The sequence below is a fragment of the Aulonocara sp. 'chitande type north' Nkhata Bay genome, linkage group LG9 (genome assembly GCF_057382095.1).
Source record: "Aulonocara sp. 'chitande type north' Nkhata Bay isolate Kocher_YH1m ecotype deep benthic linkage group LG9, A_spYH_male_GT1.1, whole genome shotgun sequence".
NCBI lineage: Eukaryota > Metazoa > Chordata > Actinopteri > Cichliformes > Cichlidae > Aulonocara > Aulonocara sp. 'chitande type north' Nkhata Bay.
The window spans coordinates 7,935,685-7,951,336 of record NC_141352.1 but is presented as its reverse complement, the minus strand read 5'-3'; the positions used below and the strand labels follow the sequence as shown (position 1 = coordinate 7,951,336).

The following is a 15,652-nucleotide window of genomic DNA, read 5'->3' as shown; positions in this document are numbered from 1 at the left end:
TTTGCTAAAGCATATAGTTAGGGCTGGATCAGGTGACCCTGGATCCTCCCTTAGTTGTGCTGCAATAGACGTAGGCAGCCGGGGGATTCCCATGAAGCACTGAGTTTTTTCCTTTCCAGTCACCTTTCTCACTCACTGTGTGTTAATAGACCTCTCTGCACTGAATCATACTTGTTATTAATCCACAGCATGTCTTTGTCCTGTCTTCCTTTTCTCACCCCAACTGGTCACAGCAGATGCCCGCCGCTCCCTGAGCCTGGTTCTGCTGGAGGTTTCTTCCTGTTAAAAGGGAGTTTTTCCTTCCCACTGTCGCCAAAGCGCTTGCTCATAGGTGGTCCTATGATTGTTGGGTTTTTCTCTGTATCTATTATTGTGCGATCTACTGTACAATATAAAGCGCCTTCAGGCGATTGTTGTTGTGATTTGGCGCTATATAAATAAAATTGAATTGAAATTAAAAGATTACAAAACAAAAGGCAGAGGTGAAGCTAAACAATAACCTAACCTGGGGAAAATATTTTTTATTAAAAAAAACAAACAAACCATGAAACCTGACATGGATACAAAGATACCTGGAACATGGAAACGTGGCACCAAAGACAACAGATGACCTGACACTGAACAAATGAGGACAGGACTTACAGTGGCTTGCAAAAGTATTCGGCCCCCTTTAACTTTCCCACATTTTGGCACATTACAGCCACAAACATGAATCAATTTTATTGGAATTCCACGTGAAAGACCAATACAAAGTGGTGTACACGTGAGAAGTGGAACAAAAATCATACATGATTCCAAACATTTTTTACAAATAAATAACTGAAAAGTGGGGTGTGCGCAATTATTCAGCCCCCTGAGTCAATACTTTGTAGAACCACCTTTTGCTGCAATTGGATTCCATTAAAATTGATTTGTGTCACGGCTGGGAAGGCGAGCCGTGTGGTGTGGAGGAAGGAGGACCCAAGATGCAAGCAGTGGATGAAAATGCTAGTGAAGTTTATTTACAAGGTGTAGTGGCAAACAAGCAGTGGGGCATGACAAATAACTGAAGACACCTAAACTGGGAAGAACTAAAATAACAGACCTGGGTGCATACGACAAAGGGATGTGCGGCAGCCGCCGAGCAGGACACCGAGTAACAGGCAGGAGAACACACAGGGCTTAAATACACACACCAGTAATCAGGGGATGAGAGACAGGAGGGCAACACGGCTGGGAGGAATCAGAGCTGACGGGACAGGGGAAACGTAAACTGAACACACTCACATCAGACAGAGACCTTCACAATAAAACAGGAAACTCAGACACGGGGAACCAAACAAGACACAGAACTAAACAGACAGATTCACAAACAGACGGGGTGACAGCATAGACAGAGACACAGACTCAGAGGCAGACCAAATATAACACATAGAACTCAAACAATAATAATCATCATCATCATCATAATAATAAACTAAAAGCGCTGGGTCACCGACCCAGGACCATGACAATTTGTGTTTGTGGCAGTAATGTGACAAAATGTGGAAAAGAGGGACGAATACTTTTGCAAGCCACTGCAAGTACACAGAGAGATAATGAGGGGATGAGGAACAGCTGGGACAAGGGGAAACAAAACTAGACTCACTGCATTTAGGACAAAGACTTTCCCAATAAAACAGACATCACAAGGGTAATCTAATAAACAAATGAACTTAGCAAACCTAAAGAACTTATAAATAAACATCGACATCTAAACAAACTAAAACTTAAAACGCTGGGTCAACAGACCCAGGAAAGTGACAGTAAAATCATTATACACATTATACTTATTTTCTTAAATTGCTTATCTATTATCTGTATTTTAACTTGGGGGTCTAGGGGTGCTGCATGTTTATGATAACACACTGACAATATCAGGACAATTTTAGCCTTACTCTATCAGTGAACAGCATGCCCATGCTAACTTAAACTAGACCAGCAAGCTAACCCCATGTGTATTAAGTGTTACTTCAGAATAGGAACCAAACAAATTAACGGAACGAAATTAACTGTAACAGCAGTTTGCAAAACATTGTGACAGTTCTCAAGTGTTCCTACCTCAAATCCAGCACGTGTTGCTGTGTTTTTGTTGTTAAATGGACGAGGAGAGACCGTGGCTGGTGAGAGGATGCAGCATTTCGTCAGTGGAGCATAGAACGACGTCTCTGATTGGTCAAAAAGTGAGTAAAGATGCATCTGATTGTTCGAAAGCGTCAACCAAAGAGCTGCTGGTCACGGCAAGATACAAACTCGCCGGAGCTCTGCGTGAACGGCACATCCGGGACCTTCAGCACTCAGGAGAGATTTATCTTGAGGTATGTATTTACCTTTGATATCCATGCGTCGACGAAAGCTCCGCGAGGTAAAGTTGTATGTTTAACAAGCTAATTAAGGTTAGTTAAACGGAATTAAAACAATACACAACCGATTTGAACAAATTGAAAGTGGTGAATGATGATAAATGCTAAAAAATTACTTAAGATTTATCTTTAACAATAGATATTAGAAGTTAAATTTAACTGTTTTTAAATTCCCACCGGAGTTAAAGGGACCTGCGGCCTTGCATGTGCTCTGCATCTTCAACTGCAGAGACAGTCAGTCTAAGCTCAGTGTAGCTAACTGCAACACACTTTTTTTTTTCAACACAAGATATGCTTGGGGAGATTTAAATGATAATATTAATGTTTTCTTATTCAGCACAAATCAATAATATTATAGTTATTTGCTCACGGTCTGGGTCTCTGGCCCAGCGTTTCTGATGTTATTCTAAGGTTTTTGAGTTTCTTATGTTTAATGGCGGGTTAGTTGAGTTTGGCTTAACGTTATTAATATCGTTTTAAGGAGTTTATGTTAGGGCTGTATATTACCACGTTTGTATTTTCATGCCATGTTTCCTGTTTTATTTTGAAAGAGTCTGTTGCGTTCAGTTCATTAATCTCACTTCCCTGTTGTGTCAATAGAATCATTTGTGCAAGCTACTACCCTGCTGTCCCTCTGTCGTGTCTCAACCTCCAACAGGAAAGTAGAAGTCCTCATATGGTAGGACCAGTGATTGTAGTGTGTGTTACACTGTCCTCATATTGTTTTAAGCTGTGAAGGACAGGAGTGTGTTTCAGTTGCCTTCCTCATGTGGTAGGACCAACAACTCTAGTGTGTGTTACACTGTCGTCATATCGTTGGGTAGCAGAACCGTACAGTGTTAAGTTTCTATAGAATCTGGTATAAGGAAGTCAGATCCTTCTGTAATAATATTCACTGATACAAATATGATCTGTAGTTAATTAAATAGTCGGGATTTATACTAGAGAATGTTTCTGACGTTATATTGTTGTCTTTTGTTGCAGACACCAGGTGCCGAGGTCCTGTCTCAACCTCCTTCAGACCAATTGGTGAGTGACACACCCACTTCATTCTTCCAACAGGTTACACATTATTTTTTTGTATTTGGCATCAAGTATATGTGTCAGTTGGGCCTAGTGCATAAATGAAATGCACTTTAATTGTACTAAAACAATCAGTTTTAGTCGAAGTTAACCAAAACCAACATTAGCATTAGGATAAAGTAATTGTCTATACCATTTGTTAGTCCAAACTTTCCCTTAAAGCATCAGCTTGATCTTTATTCTGACAAAATTTGATATTTTTGTCGTTTTACACATGTTTTTGTCAAAATAAGCTCCCGCTGATCAGTTTACATGATTTAATTTCTGGGGAAATAGATGGCTGTACATCAGTGTTGGGTTTAGAGCTTTTATTGACAACAGCAGGAGAAGTTAGAAGTCAGGAATGTGAACTCTACATGTGTTCAGTCGTCATGTCCTCATATTGTTTTAAGCTGTGAAGGACAGGAGTGTGTTTCAGTTGCCTTCCTCATGTGGTAGGACCAACAACTCTAGTGTGTGTTACACTGTCCTCATATCGTTGGGTAGCAGAACCGTACAGTGTTAAGTTTCTATAGAATCTGGTATAAGGAAGTCAGATCCTTCTGTAATAATATTCACTGATACAAATATGATCTGTAGTTAATTAAATAGTCGGGATTTATACTAGAGAATGTTTCTGACGTTATATTGTTGTCTTTTGTTGCAGACACCAGGTGCCGAGGTCCTGCCTCAACCTCCTTCAGACCAATTGGTGAGTGACACACCCACTTCATTCTTCCAACAGGTGAAGATGGATGTTGCAGACAGGACATATCCTAACTTTTGCAGCCGTTACGATAATAACGCGCTGTTTGCACGATGAGCACAGCTTCCAAGCTCCCCTAAATTGACCGTGCGCTTCGTGTTGTGTGTGCGTGAGTCTGTGCATTTAGTGGCGTCTGTGCAGAAATGACTAGTAAGACAAGGCTGCAAACTATTCTCACAGACTTCAAGTGTGCACTTGAATCCAAAACGATCTCTCTCTCTCCCTCCGGCTCTGTTGAGATGCCACTGGGAGAGTAACGACTGCCCCTCCCCCCCTCTGCTCAGCAAACAGGTGGCTGTTTTTGCACCCCTCCCCCTCTGCTCTGCAAACACGTGGCTGCTTTTGCACCCCTCCCCCCTCTGCTCAACAAACACGTGGCTGCTTTTGCACCCCTCCCCCTCTGCTCTGCAAACACGTGGCTGCTTTTGCACCCCTCCCCCCTCTGCTCAACAAACACGTGGCTGCTTTTGCACCCCTCCCCTCTCTGCTGAGGGCAAAAACAAGGCTCATGTGCAAAGTGAAGCAAAATAACATTGACAGAGGTTCAGAGAAAGGAGAAAAAAACGGAGCAGGCTCCCGTTGTTCACTTCAAGGAGGCGGCTCTACGGGCCGTTTTGTTTGTGACCGACACACACAGTATATATATATATATATTCTCAATCACATTCACACCACTCTCTTATATCAGTTCCACTACATCAAGACTATTTTATGGTGGTCAGCTGTTTTATTGTCATGTATTTTGCATAGTAAGATAACCATGTCCTCCATTCAAAAGCACTGAAAATGTCTATGGTGGTGCTGTACCTAATATTGTGCTCATTTGATCCAAAACCTATTTTTCCTTTATTTTGAAGGCTGAGGCTTAGATCCATTAGGTATTCACGAGAAAGGCATTATCGCATGTCAGGATTACAGTATATCGAAAATATGTGATTATAATGGGAGTCAATGGGGCCCAAACGGATACAAGGGTAAAAGGAGGTAGTACATATGTGAATCTTCTTTACTATACACCACACCATAGAGGGGATCATTGAATTTCAAAAATAATCCTAAAACACACATCCTGGCCAAGTTTCATGCAACTAGTCTTTAAAATGACTGATATATTGAGAATCAAAAATCCAAAGTTACCCAAGCGGGTCCCTTTTTTCGCTAGGGTAAAACGAGGGTTAAATAGTCGGGATTTATACTAGAGAATGTTTCTGACGTTATATTGTTGTCTTTTGTTGCAGACACCAGGTGCCGAGGTCCTGCCTCAACCTCCTTCAGACCAATTGGTGAGTGACACACCCACTTCATTCTTCCAACAGGTTACACATTATTTTTTTGTATTTGGCATCAAGTATATGTGTCAGTTGGGCCTAGTGCATAAATGAAATGCACTTTAATTGTACTAAAACAATCAGTTTTAGTCGAAGTTAACCAAAACCAACATTAGCATTAGGATAAAGTAATTGTCTATACCATTTGTTAGTCCAAACTTTCCCTTAAAGCATCAGCTTGATCTTTATTCTGACAAAATTTGATATTTTTGTCGTTTTACACATGTTTTTGTCAAAATAAGCTCCCGCTGATCAGTTTACATGATTTAATTTCTGGGGAAATAGATGGCTGTACATCAGTGTTGGGTTTAGAGCTTTTATTGACAACAGCAGGAGAAGTTAGAAGTCAGGAATGTGAACTCTACATGTGTTCAGTCGTCATGTCCTCATATTGTTTTAAGCTGTGAAGGACAGGAGTGTGTTTAAGTAGAAGTCCTCATATGGTAGGACCAGTGATTGTAGTGTGTGTTACACTGTCCTCATATTGTTTTAAGCTGTGAAGGACAGGAGTGTGTTTAAGTAGAAGTCCTCATATGGTAGGACCAGTGATTGTAGTGTGTGTTACACTGTCCTCATATCGTTGGGTAGCAGAACCGTACAGTGTTAAGTTTCTATAGAATCTGGTATAAGGAAGTCAGATCCTTCTGTAATAATATTCACTGATACAAATATGATCTGTAGTTAATTAAATAGTCGGGATTTATACTAGAGAATGTTTCTGACGTTATATTGTTGTCTTTTGTTGCAGACACCAGGTGCCGAGGTCCTGTCTCAACCTCCTTCAGACCAATTGGTGAGTGACACACCCACTTCATTCTTCCAACAGGTTACACATTATTTTTTTGTATTTGGCATCAAGTATATGTGTCAGTTGGGCCTAGTGCATAAATGAAATGCACTTTAATTGTACTAAAACAATCAGTTTTAGTCGAAGTTAACCAAAACCAACATTAGCATTAGGATAAAGTAATTGTCTATACCATTTGTTAGTCCAAACTTTCCCTTAAAGCATCAGCTTGATCTTTATTCTGACAAAATTTGATATTTTTGTCGTTTTACACATGTTTTTGTCAAAATAAGCTCCCGCTGATCAGTTTACATGATTTAATTTCTGGGGAAATAGATGGCTGTACATCAGTGTTGGGTTTAGAGCTTTTATTGACAACAGCAGGAGAAGTTAGAAGTCAGGAATGTGAACTCTACATGTGTTCAGTCGTCATGTCCTCATATTGTTTTAAGCTGTGAAGGACAGGAGTGTGTTTCAGTTGCCTTCCTCATGTGGTAGGACCAACAACTCTAGTGTGTGTTACACTGTCCTCATATCGTTGGGTAGCAGAACCGTACAGTGTTAAGTTTCTATAGAATCTGGTATAAGGAAGTCAGATCCTTCTGTAATAATATTCACTGATACAAATATGATCTGTAGTTAATTAAATAGTCGGGATTTATACTAGAGAATGTTTCTGACGTTATATTGTTGTCTTTTGTTGCAGACACCAGGTGCCGAGGTCCTGCCTCAACCTCCTTCAGACCAATTGGTGAGTGACACACCCACTTCATTCTTCCAACAGGTGAAGATGGATGTTGCAGACAGGACATATCCTAACTTTTGCAGCCGTTACGATAATAACGCGCTGTTTGCACGATGAGCACAGCTTCCAAGCTCCCCTAAATTGACCGTGCGCTTCGTGTTGTGTGTGCGTGAGTCTGTGCATTTAGTGGCGTCTGTGCAGAAATGACTAGTAAGACAAGGCTGCAAACTATTCTCACAGACTGCAAGTGTGCACTTGAATCCAAAACGATCTCTCTCTCTCCCTCCGGCTCTGTTGAGATGCCACTGGGAGAGTAACGACTGCCCCTCCCCCCCTCTGCTCAGCAAACAGGTGGCTGTTTTTGCACCCCTCCCCCTCTGCTCTGCAAACACGTGGCTGCTTTTGCACCCCTCCCCCCTCTGCTCAACAAACACGTGGCTGCTTTTGCACCCCTCCCCCTCTGCTCTGCAAACACGTGGCTGCTTTTGCACCCCTCCCCCCTCTGCTCAACAAACACGTGGCTGCTTTTGCACCCCTCCCCTCTCTGCTGAGGGCAAAAACAAGGCTCATGTGCAAAGTGAAGCAAAATAACATTGACAGAGGTTCAGAGAAAGGAGAAAAAAACGGAGCAGGCTCCCGTTGTTCACTTCAAGGAGGCGGCTCTACGGGCCGTTTTGTTTGTGACCGACACACACAGTATATATATATATATTCTCAATCACATTCACACCACTCTCTTATATCAGTTCCACTACATCAAGACTATTTTATGGTGGTCAGCTGTTTTATTGTCATGTATTTTGCATAGTAAGATAACCATGTCCTCCATTCAAAAGCACTGAAAATGTCTATGGTGGTGCTGTACCTAATATTGTGCTCATTTGATCCAAAACCTATTTTTCCTTTATTTTGAAGGCTGAGGCTTAGATCCATTAGGTATTCACGAGAAAGGCATTATCGCATGTCAGGATTACAGTATATCGAAAATATGTGATTATAATGGGAGTCAATGGGGCCCAAACGGATACAAGGGTAAAAGGAGGTAGTACATATGTGAATCTTCTTTACTATACACCACACCATAGAGGGGATCATTGAATTTCAAAAATAATCCTAAAACACACATCCTGGCCAAGTTTCATGCAACTAGTCTTTAAAATGACTGATATATTGAGAATCAAAAATCCAAAGTTACCCAAGCGGGTCCCTTTTTTCGCTAGGGTAAAACGAGGGTTAAATAGTCGGGATTTATACTAGAGAATGTTTCTGACGTTATATTGTTGTCTTTTGTTGCAGACACCAGGTGCCGAGGTCCTGCCTCAACCTCCTTCAGACCAATTGGTGAGTGACACACCCACTTCATTCTTCCAACAGGTTACACATTATTTTTTTGTATTTGGCATCAAGTATATGTGTCAGTTGGGCCTAGTGCATAAATGAAATGCACTTTAATTGTACTAAAACAATCAGTTTTAGTCGAAGTTAACCAAAACCAACATTAGCATTAGGATAAAGTAATTGTCTATACCATTTGTTAGTCCAAACTTTCCCTTAAAGCATCAGCTTGATCTTTATTCTGACAAAATTTGATATTTTTGTCGTTTTACACATGTTTTTGTCAAAATAAGCTCCCGCTGATCAGTTTACATGATTTAATTTCTGGGGAAATAGATGGCTGTACATCAGTGTTGGGTTTAGAGCTTTTATTGACAACAGCAGGAGAAGTTAGAAGTCAGGAATGTGAACTCTACATGTGTTCAGTCGTCATGTCCTCATATTGTTTTAAGCTGTGAAGGACAGGAGTGTGTTTAAGTAGAAGTCCTCATATGGTAGGACCAGTGATTGTAGTGTGTGTTACACTGTCCTCATATTGTTTTAAGCTGTGAAGGACAGGAGTGTGTTTAAGTAGAAGTCCTCATATGGTAGGACCAGTGATTGTAGTGTGTGTTACACTGTCCTCATATTGTTTTAAGCTGTGAAGGACAGGAGTGTGTTTCAGTTGCCTTCCTCATGTGGTAGGACCAACAACTCTAGTGTGTGTTACAATGTCCTCATATCGTTGGGTAGCAGAACCGTACAGTGTTAAGTTTCTATAGAATCTGGTATAAGGAAGTCAGATCCTTCTGTAATAATATTCACTGATACAAATATGATCTGTAGTTAATTAAATAGTCGGGATTTATACTAGAGAATGTTTCTGACGTTATATTGTTGTCTTTTGTTGCAGACACCAGGTGCCGAGGTCCTACCTCAACCTCCTTCAGACCAATTGGTGAGTGACACACCCACTTCATTCTTCCAACAGGTTACACATTATTTTTTTGTATTTGGCATCAAGTATATGTGTCAGTTGGGCCTAGTGCATAAATGAAATGCACTTTAATTGTACTAAAACAATCAGTTTTAGTCGAAGTTAACCAAAACCAACATTAGCATTAGGATAAAGTAATTGTCTATACCATTTGTTAGTCCAAACTTTCTCTTAAAGCATCAGCTTGATCTTTATTCTGACAAAATTTGATATTTTTGTCGTTTTACACATGTTTTTGTCAAAATAAGCTCCCGCTGATCAGTTTACATGATTTAATTTCTGGGGAAATAGATGGCTGTATATCAGTGTTGGGTTTAGAGCTTTTATTGACAACAGCAGGAGAAGTTAGAAGTCAGGAATGTGAACTCTACATGTGTTCAGTCGTCATGTCCTCATATTGTTTTAAGCTGTGAAGGACAGGAGTGTGTTTAAGTAGAAGTCCTCATATGGTAGGACCAGTGATTGTAGTGTGTGTGTTACACTGACCTCATATTGTTTTAAGCTGTGAAGGACAGGAGTGTGTTTCAGTTGCCTTCCTCATGTGGTAGGACCAACAACTCTAGTGTGTGTTACAATGTCCTCATATCGTTGGGTAGCAGAACCGTACAGTGTTAAGTTTCTATAGAATCTGGTATAAGGAAGTCAGATCCTTCTGTAATAATATTCACTGATACAAATATGATCTGTAGTTAATTAAATAGTCGGGATTTATACTAGAGAATGTTTCTGACGTTATATTGTTGTCTTTTGTTGCAGACACCAAGTGCCGAGGTCCTGTCTCAACCTCCTTCAGACCAATTGGTGAGTGACACACCCACTTCATTCTTCCAACAGGTTACACATTATTTTTTTTGTATTTGGCATCAAGTATATGTGTCAGTTGGGCCTAGTGCATAAATGAAATGCACTTTAATTGTACTAAAACAATCAGTTTTAGTCGAAGTTAACCAAAACCAACATTAGCATTAGGATAAAGTAATTGTCTATACCATTTGTTAGTCCAAACTTTCCCTTAAAGCATCAGCTTGATCTTTATTCTGACAAAATTTGATATTTTTGTCGTTTTACACATGTTTTTGTCAAAATAAGCTCCCGCTGATCAGTTTACATGATTTAATTTCTGGGGAAATAGATGGCTGTACATCAGTGTTGGGTTTAGAGCTTTTATTGACAACAGCAGGAGAAGTTAGAGGTCAGGAATGTGAACTCTACATGTGTTCAGTCGTCATGTCCTCATATTGTTTTAAGCTGTGAAGGACAGGAGTGTGTTTCAGTTGCCTTCCTCATGTGGTAGGACCAACAACTCTAGTGTGTGTTACACTGTCCTCATATCGTTGGGTAGCAGAACCGTACAGTGTTAAGTTTCTATAGAATCTGGTATAAGGAAGTCAGATCCTTCTGTAATAATATTCACTGATACAAATATGATCTGTAGTTAATTAAATAGTCGGGATTTATACTAGAGAATGTTTCTGACGTTATATTGTTGTCTTTTGTTGCAGACACCAGGTGCCGAGGTCCTACCTCAACCTCCTTCAGACCAATTGGTGAGTGACACACCCACTTCATTCTTCCAACAGGTTACACATTATTTTTTTGTATTTGGCATCAAGTATATGTGTCAGTTGGGCCTAGTGCATAAATGAAATGCACTTTAATTGTACTAAAACAATCAGTTTTAGTCGAAGTTAACCAAAACCAACATTAGCATTAGGATAAAGTAATTGTCTATACCATTTGTTAGTCCAAACTTTCCCTTAAAGCATCAGCTTGATCTTTATTCTGACAAAATTTGATATTTTTGTCGTTTTACACATGTTTTTGTCAAAATAAGCTCCCGCTGATCAGTTTACATGATTTAATTTCTGGGGAAATAGATGGCTGTATATCAGTGTTGGGTTTAGAGCTTTTATTGACAACAGCAGGAGAAGTTAGAAGTCAGGAATGTGAACTCTACATGTGTTCAGTCGTCATGTCCTCATATTGTTTTAAGCTGTGAAGGACAGGAGTGTGTTTAAGTAGAAGTCCTCATATGGTAGGACCAGTGATTGTAGTGTGTGTGTTACACTGACCTCATATTGTTTTAAGCTGTGAAGGACAGGAGTGTGTTTCAGTTGCCTTCCTCATGTGGTAGGACCAACAACTCTAGTGTGTGTTACACTGTCCTCATATCGTTGGGTAGCAGAACCGTACAGTGTTAAGTTTCTATAGAATCTGGTATAAGGAAGTCAGATCCTTCTGTAATAATATTCACTGATACAAATATGATCTGTAGTTAATTAAATAGTCGGGATTTATACTAGAGAATGTTTCTGACGTTATATTGTTGTCTTTTGTTGCAGACACCAAGTGCCGAGGTCCTGTCTCAACCTCCTTCAGACCAATTGGTGAGTGACACACCCACTTCATTCTTCCAACAGGTTACACATTATTTTTTTTGTATTTGGCATCAAGTATATGTGTCAGTTGGGCCTAGTGCATAAATGAAATGCACTTTAATTGTACTAAAACAATCAGTTTTAGTCGAAGTTAACCAAAACCAACATTAGCATTAGGATAAAGTAATTGTCTATACCATTTGTTAGTCCAAACTTTCCCTTAAAGCATCAGCTTGATCTTTATTCTGACAAAATTTGATATTTTTGTCGTTTTACACATGTTTTTGTCAAAATAAGCTCCCGCTGATCAGTTTACATGATTTAATTTCTGGGGAAATAGATGGCTGTACATCAGTGTTGGGTTTAGAGCTTTTATTGACAACAGCAGGAGAAGTTAGAGGTCAGGAATGTGAACTCTACATGTGTTCAGTCGTCATGTCCTCATATTGTTTTAAGCTGTGAAGGACAGGAGTGTGTTTAAGTAGAAGTCCTCATATGGTAGGACCAGTGATTGTAGTGTGTGTGTTACACTGTCCTCATATTGTTTTAAGCTGTGAAGGACAGGAGTGTGTTTAAGTAGAAGTCCTCATATGGTAGGACCAGTGATTGTAGTGTGTGTGTTACACTGTCCTCATATTGTTTTAAGCTGTGAAGGACAGGAGTGTGTTTCAGTTGCCTTCCTCATGTGGTAGGACCAACAACTCTAGTGTGTGTTACACTGTCCTCATATCGTTGGGTAGCAGAACCGTACAGTGTTAAGTTTCTATAGAATCTGGTATAAGGAAGTCAGATCCTTCTGTAATAATATTCACTGATACAAATATGATCTGTAGTTAATTAAATAGTCGGGATTTATACTAGAGAATGTTTCTGACGTTATATTGTTGTCTTTTGTTGCAGACACCAAGTGCCGAGGTCCTACCTCAACCTCCTTCAGACCAATTGGTGAGTGACACACCCACTTCATTCTTCCAACAGGTTACACATTATTTTTTTGTATTTGGCATCAAGTATATGTGTCAGTTGGGCCTAGTGCATAAATTAAGTGCCCTTTGATTATATTAAAATAATCAGTTTGATTGAAAGTTTCCCATATTCAACATTAGCATTACTTGTTTGTGAACATCTTAGGAGAAAGAAATTGGCATATCATTTGTTAGTCCTAACTTTCCCTTTAAAGCATCAGCTTGATCTTTATTCCTACTAAATTTGATATTTCTGTGTTACATTGTCCTCAGATTGTTTTAAGCTGTGAAGGACATGAATTTGTTTTTTTGTTTTTAGCCTTTCTCAGTTGGTAGAACCAACAACTCTAGTTTGTGTTACATTGAAACTGAACAGCAGGGATGTTTGTCATGAAGATAATAACACTCTATCCGATTTCAAACAATCACACTGTGATGAGTATTATTAGTAGATTATGTTCACATGTAAAATATTCATATCAAATGGTAAATATCCTATATTTATATAGCGCTTTACTAGTCCCTAAGGACCCCAAAGCACTTTACACATCCAGTCATCCACCCATTCACACAGACATTCACACACTGGTGATGGCAGCTACATTGTAGCCACAGCCACCCTGGGGCGCACTGACAGAGGCGAGGCTGCCGGACACTGGCGCCACCGGGCCCTCTGACCACCACCAGTAGGCAACAGGTGAAGTGTCTTTCCCAAGGACACAACGACCGAGACTGTCGGAGCTGGGGCTCAAACCGGCAACCTTCTGATTACAACTCTTGAGCCACGATCGCCCCTTAATGTAGAATTACACACTGCCCAACGCTGACTTTGCCTACAATGCAGAGAAAAAAGCAAACAGACCTATTGCATGCATTGATTCTCATATTTCACTGTTACTTTTCAAAGGCTCAAGGACCAAGTATTCCGGGGGTTCCAAGCCACACGCTTTACTCAGCTGCCCTGGACAACATGAAGGGCACCTCTGCCTCAATCACCCTGGACAACAAAAACATTAGCAACACTTCACCAAGAAGGGGTAAAGGCACCAAAATACAAAATGTTTTAGGTTAATATACTTGTGATCAAAGAACAAGTTTGTTTTCAGACATGACACTATTCAGAGCTTTTATCATAAATCATTTCATCTTATTTGATTCCCAGCAGAACACAGCACTTCAAATGGTTCATTCCAAGCATCCTTAAAGGAGCAATAAGCAATATCTTTTCACTGCTAGGTGTGCTGTTTTGCACTGCCTGTGAACCAAACCAAAGTCTATGGCTGGAGATCAACACAGAGAGAGGGATTGTGACTTCATGCTGTACTCCAGATGTAATTACACCTCTAGTTCTTCACATAGTCATTTTTAATTCCTTCAACCTAAGTATGATGAATTGTGCTTATTGCTCCTTTAAAGTGCTCCAGTAGAAAGCAAGGTTTAAGAACATTTTGTATTCACATTATAAACTAGAATATTTTCTATCTTTTCTTGCATTCACATTAAGATATTTTCTTTTGTTTCCATTTATGACAGCTGGGACGGTGAGAAGCAAGTGGACAAATGATGAAGTGAAGGTTGCTGAGCGGCATGTTTCACTTCATAAAAAGCTGCAAAGTACCAGGTAAAAAGGAATGTGACTGCTGCCTCCAAGCAGAGCCGGCAGCTCTGAAAGGCAGAGACTGGGTTGTCATAAGGTACTACAGCCACAACAGGATCATAGCATTAAAAGAAAGATGCAAGAAAAAAAGAAACAAGCAAGAGAGATACTTTGTTACTTCCACAGTTATGTCAGTATTGCAGTTTTCTGTATTGCATTGTTCTTACTCATAAATCTGTGGTTTATGCTGGGTGCTTTTTGCAATTAAATGATAAAAAAGGCAGATAATGTTCCACGTTTTTATTCACATGAACATTCACTACAAAATGAATTAATGCATTACAATATCAAGACTTAAAAAGTAGACTGACCACATTTGACCCATGTCTTTTTTTTTTTTTAAAAGTCTTTACACAGCTCAGATTTACTGTTTTATTAACACATAAATGTCTGATATTTCTGTCAGAAGTTACCCAACTGATGAGCATTACTATTGTGCATCCATGTCTATTATATTGTAATCTCAAAAGGAGCCAAGCTAAAAATGCAGAACCTACCGTTACCTGGTCCTTATAAGTCATGTATACTTGAAAATTATGTGTTTCCATGGGCTTCACAATTCACCTAAACATGAAATATCTGTGTGTGACCTTATGGTACTCATAAGTCACATAAACCTGACAGTGTCCTCACAAGTAGCATTAAATTCAGGTTTGACCAAAATTTAGCCCTAGCCAAAATCTCAACAGATGGGTGTGTTCCTGGAAGCATGGGTCAAATTTTTTGAGATCCCCATGCCTCTAGGACCTTCGGAAAGGCACGTTCCCATTTGTCACATTTTTGTCATACGTACTGATATATCACGAAAACACGTATGTGTGTGTGTGTGTGTGTGTGTGTGTGTGTGTGTGTGTGTGTGTGTGTCTGTGTGAGTGTGTCTGTGTGTGTGTGAGTGTGTCTGTGTGTGTGTGAGTGTGTCTGTGTGTGAGTGAGTGAGTGTGTCTGTGTGTGTGTGTGTGTGTGTGTGCGCGTGTGTGTGTGTGTGTGTGTGTGTCTGTGTGTGTGTGTGTGTGTCTGTGTGTGTGTGTCTGTGTCTGTGTGTGTGTGTGTCTGTGTGTGTGTCTGTGTGTGTGTGTGTGTGTGTGTGTGTGTGTGTGTGTGTGTGCGCGTGTGTGTCTGTGTGTGTGTGTGTGTGTGCGCGTGTGTGTGTGTGTGTCTGTGTGAGTGTGTCTGTGTGTGTGTGAGTGTGTCTGTGTGTGTGTGTGTGTCTGTGTGAGTGTGTCTGTGTGTGTGTGAGTGTGTCTGTGTGTGAGTGAGTGAGTGTGTCTGTGT

The 15,652-nt window shown here is 40.1% G+C and overlaps 1 protein-coding gene across 2 annotated transcripts; it reads left to right on the top strand.

Annotated features, from left to right (window-relative positions):
• The first annotated feature begins 324 nt into the window (after positions 1 to 324).
• LOC147321540 (uncharacterized) lies at positions 325 to 15,397 on the top strand. Of its 2 annotated transcripts, XM_086305558.1 has the most exons (14): positions 325 to 2,336; positions 2,982 to 3,060; positions 3,366 to 3,410; positions 4,111 to 4,155; positions 5,448 to 5,492; positions 6,286 to 6,330; positions 7,031 to 7,072; positions 8,357 to 8,410; positions 9,297 to 9,341; positions 10,883 to 10,927; positions 11,723 to 11,767; positions 13,631 to 13,760; positions 13,960 to 14,054; positions 14,257 to 15,397. In XM_086305558.1, exons 1-14 carry the CDS (start codon positions 2,212 to 2,214, stop codon positions 14,266 to 14,268), a joined length of 852 nt encoding a protein of 283 aa, XP_086161684.1. In that variant the 5' UTR covers positions 325 to 2,211; the 3' UTR covers positions 14,269 to 15,397. The 2 variants fall into 2 exon arrangements, 1 of the variants encoding a protein (XP_086161684.1); XR_015130973.1 differs by lacking the exons at positions 325 to 2,336; positions 2,982 to 3,060; positions 3,366 to 3,410; ... (7 more) ...; positions 11,723 to 11,767; positions 13,960 to 14,054 and adding an exon at positions 12,662 to 12,703 and having other exon boundaries at positions 14,257 to 15,387.
• The last annotated feature ends 255 nt before the right edge of the window (positions 15,398 to 15,652 follow it).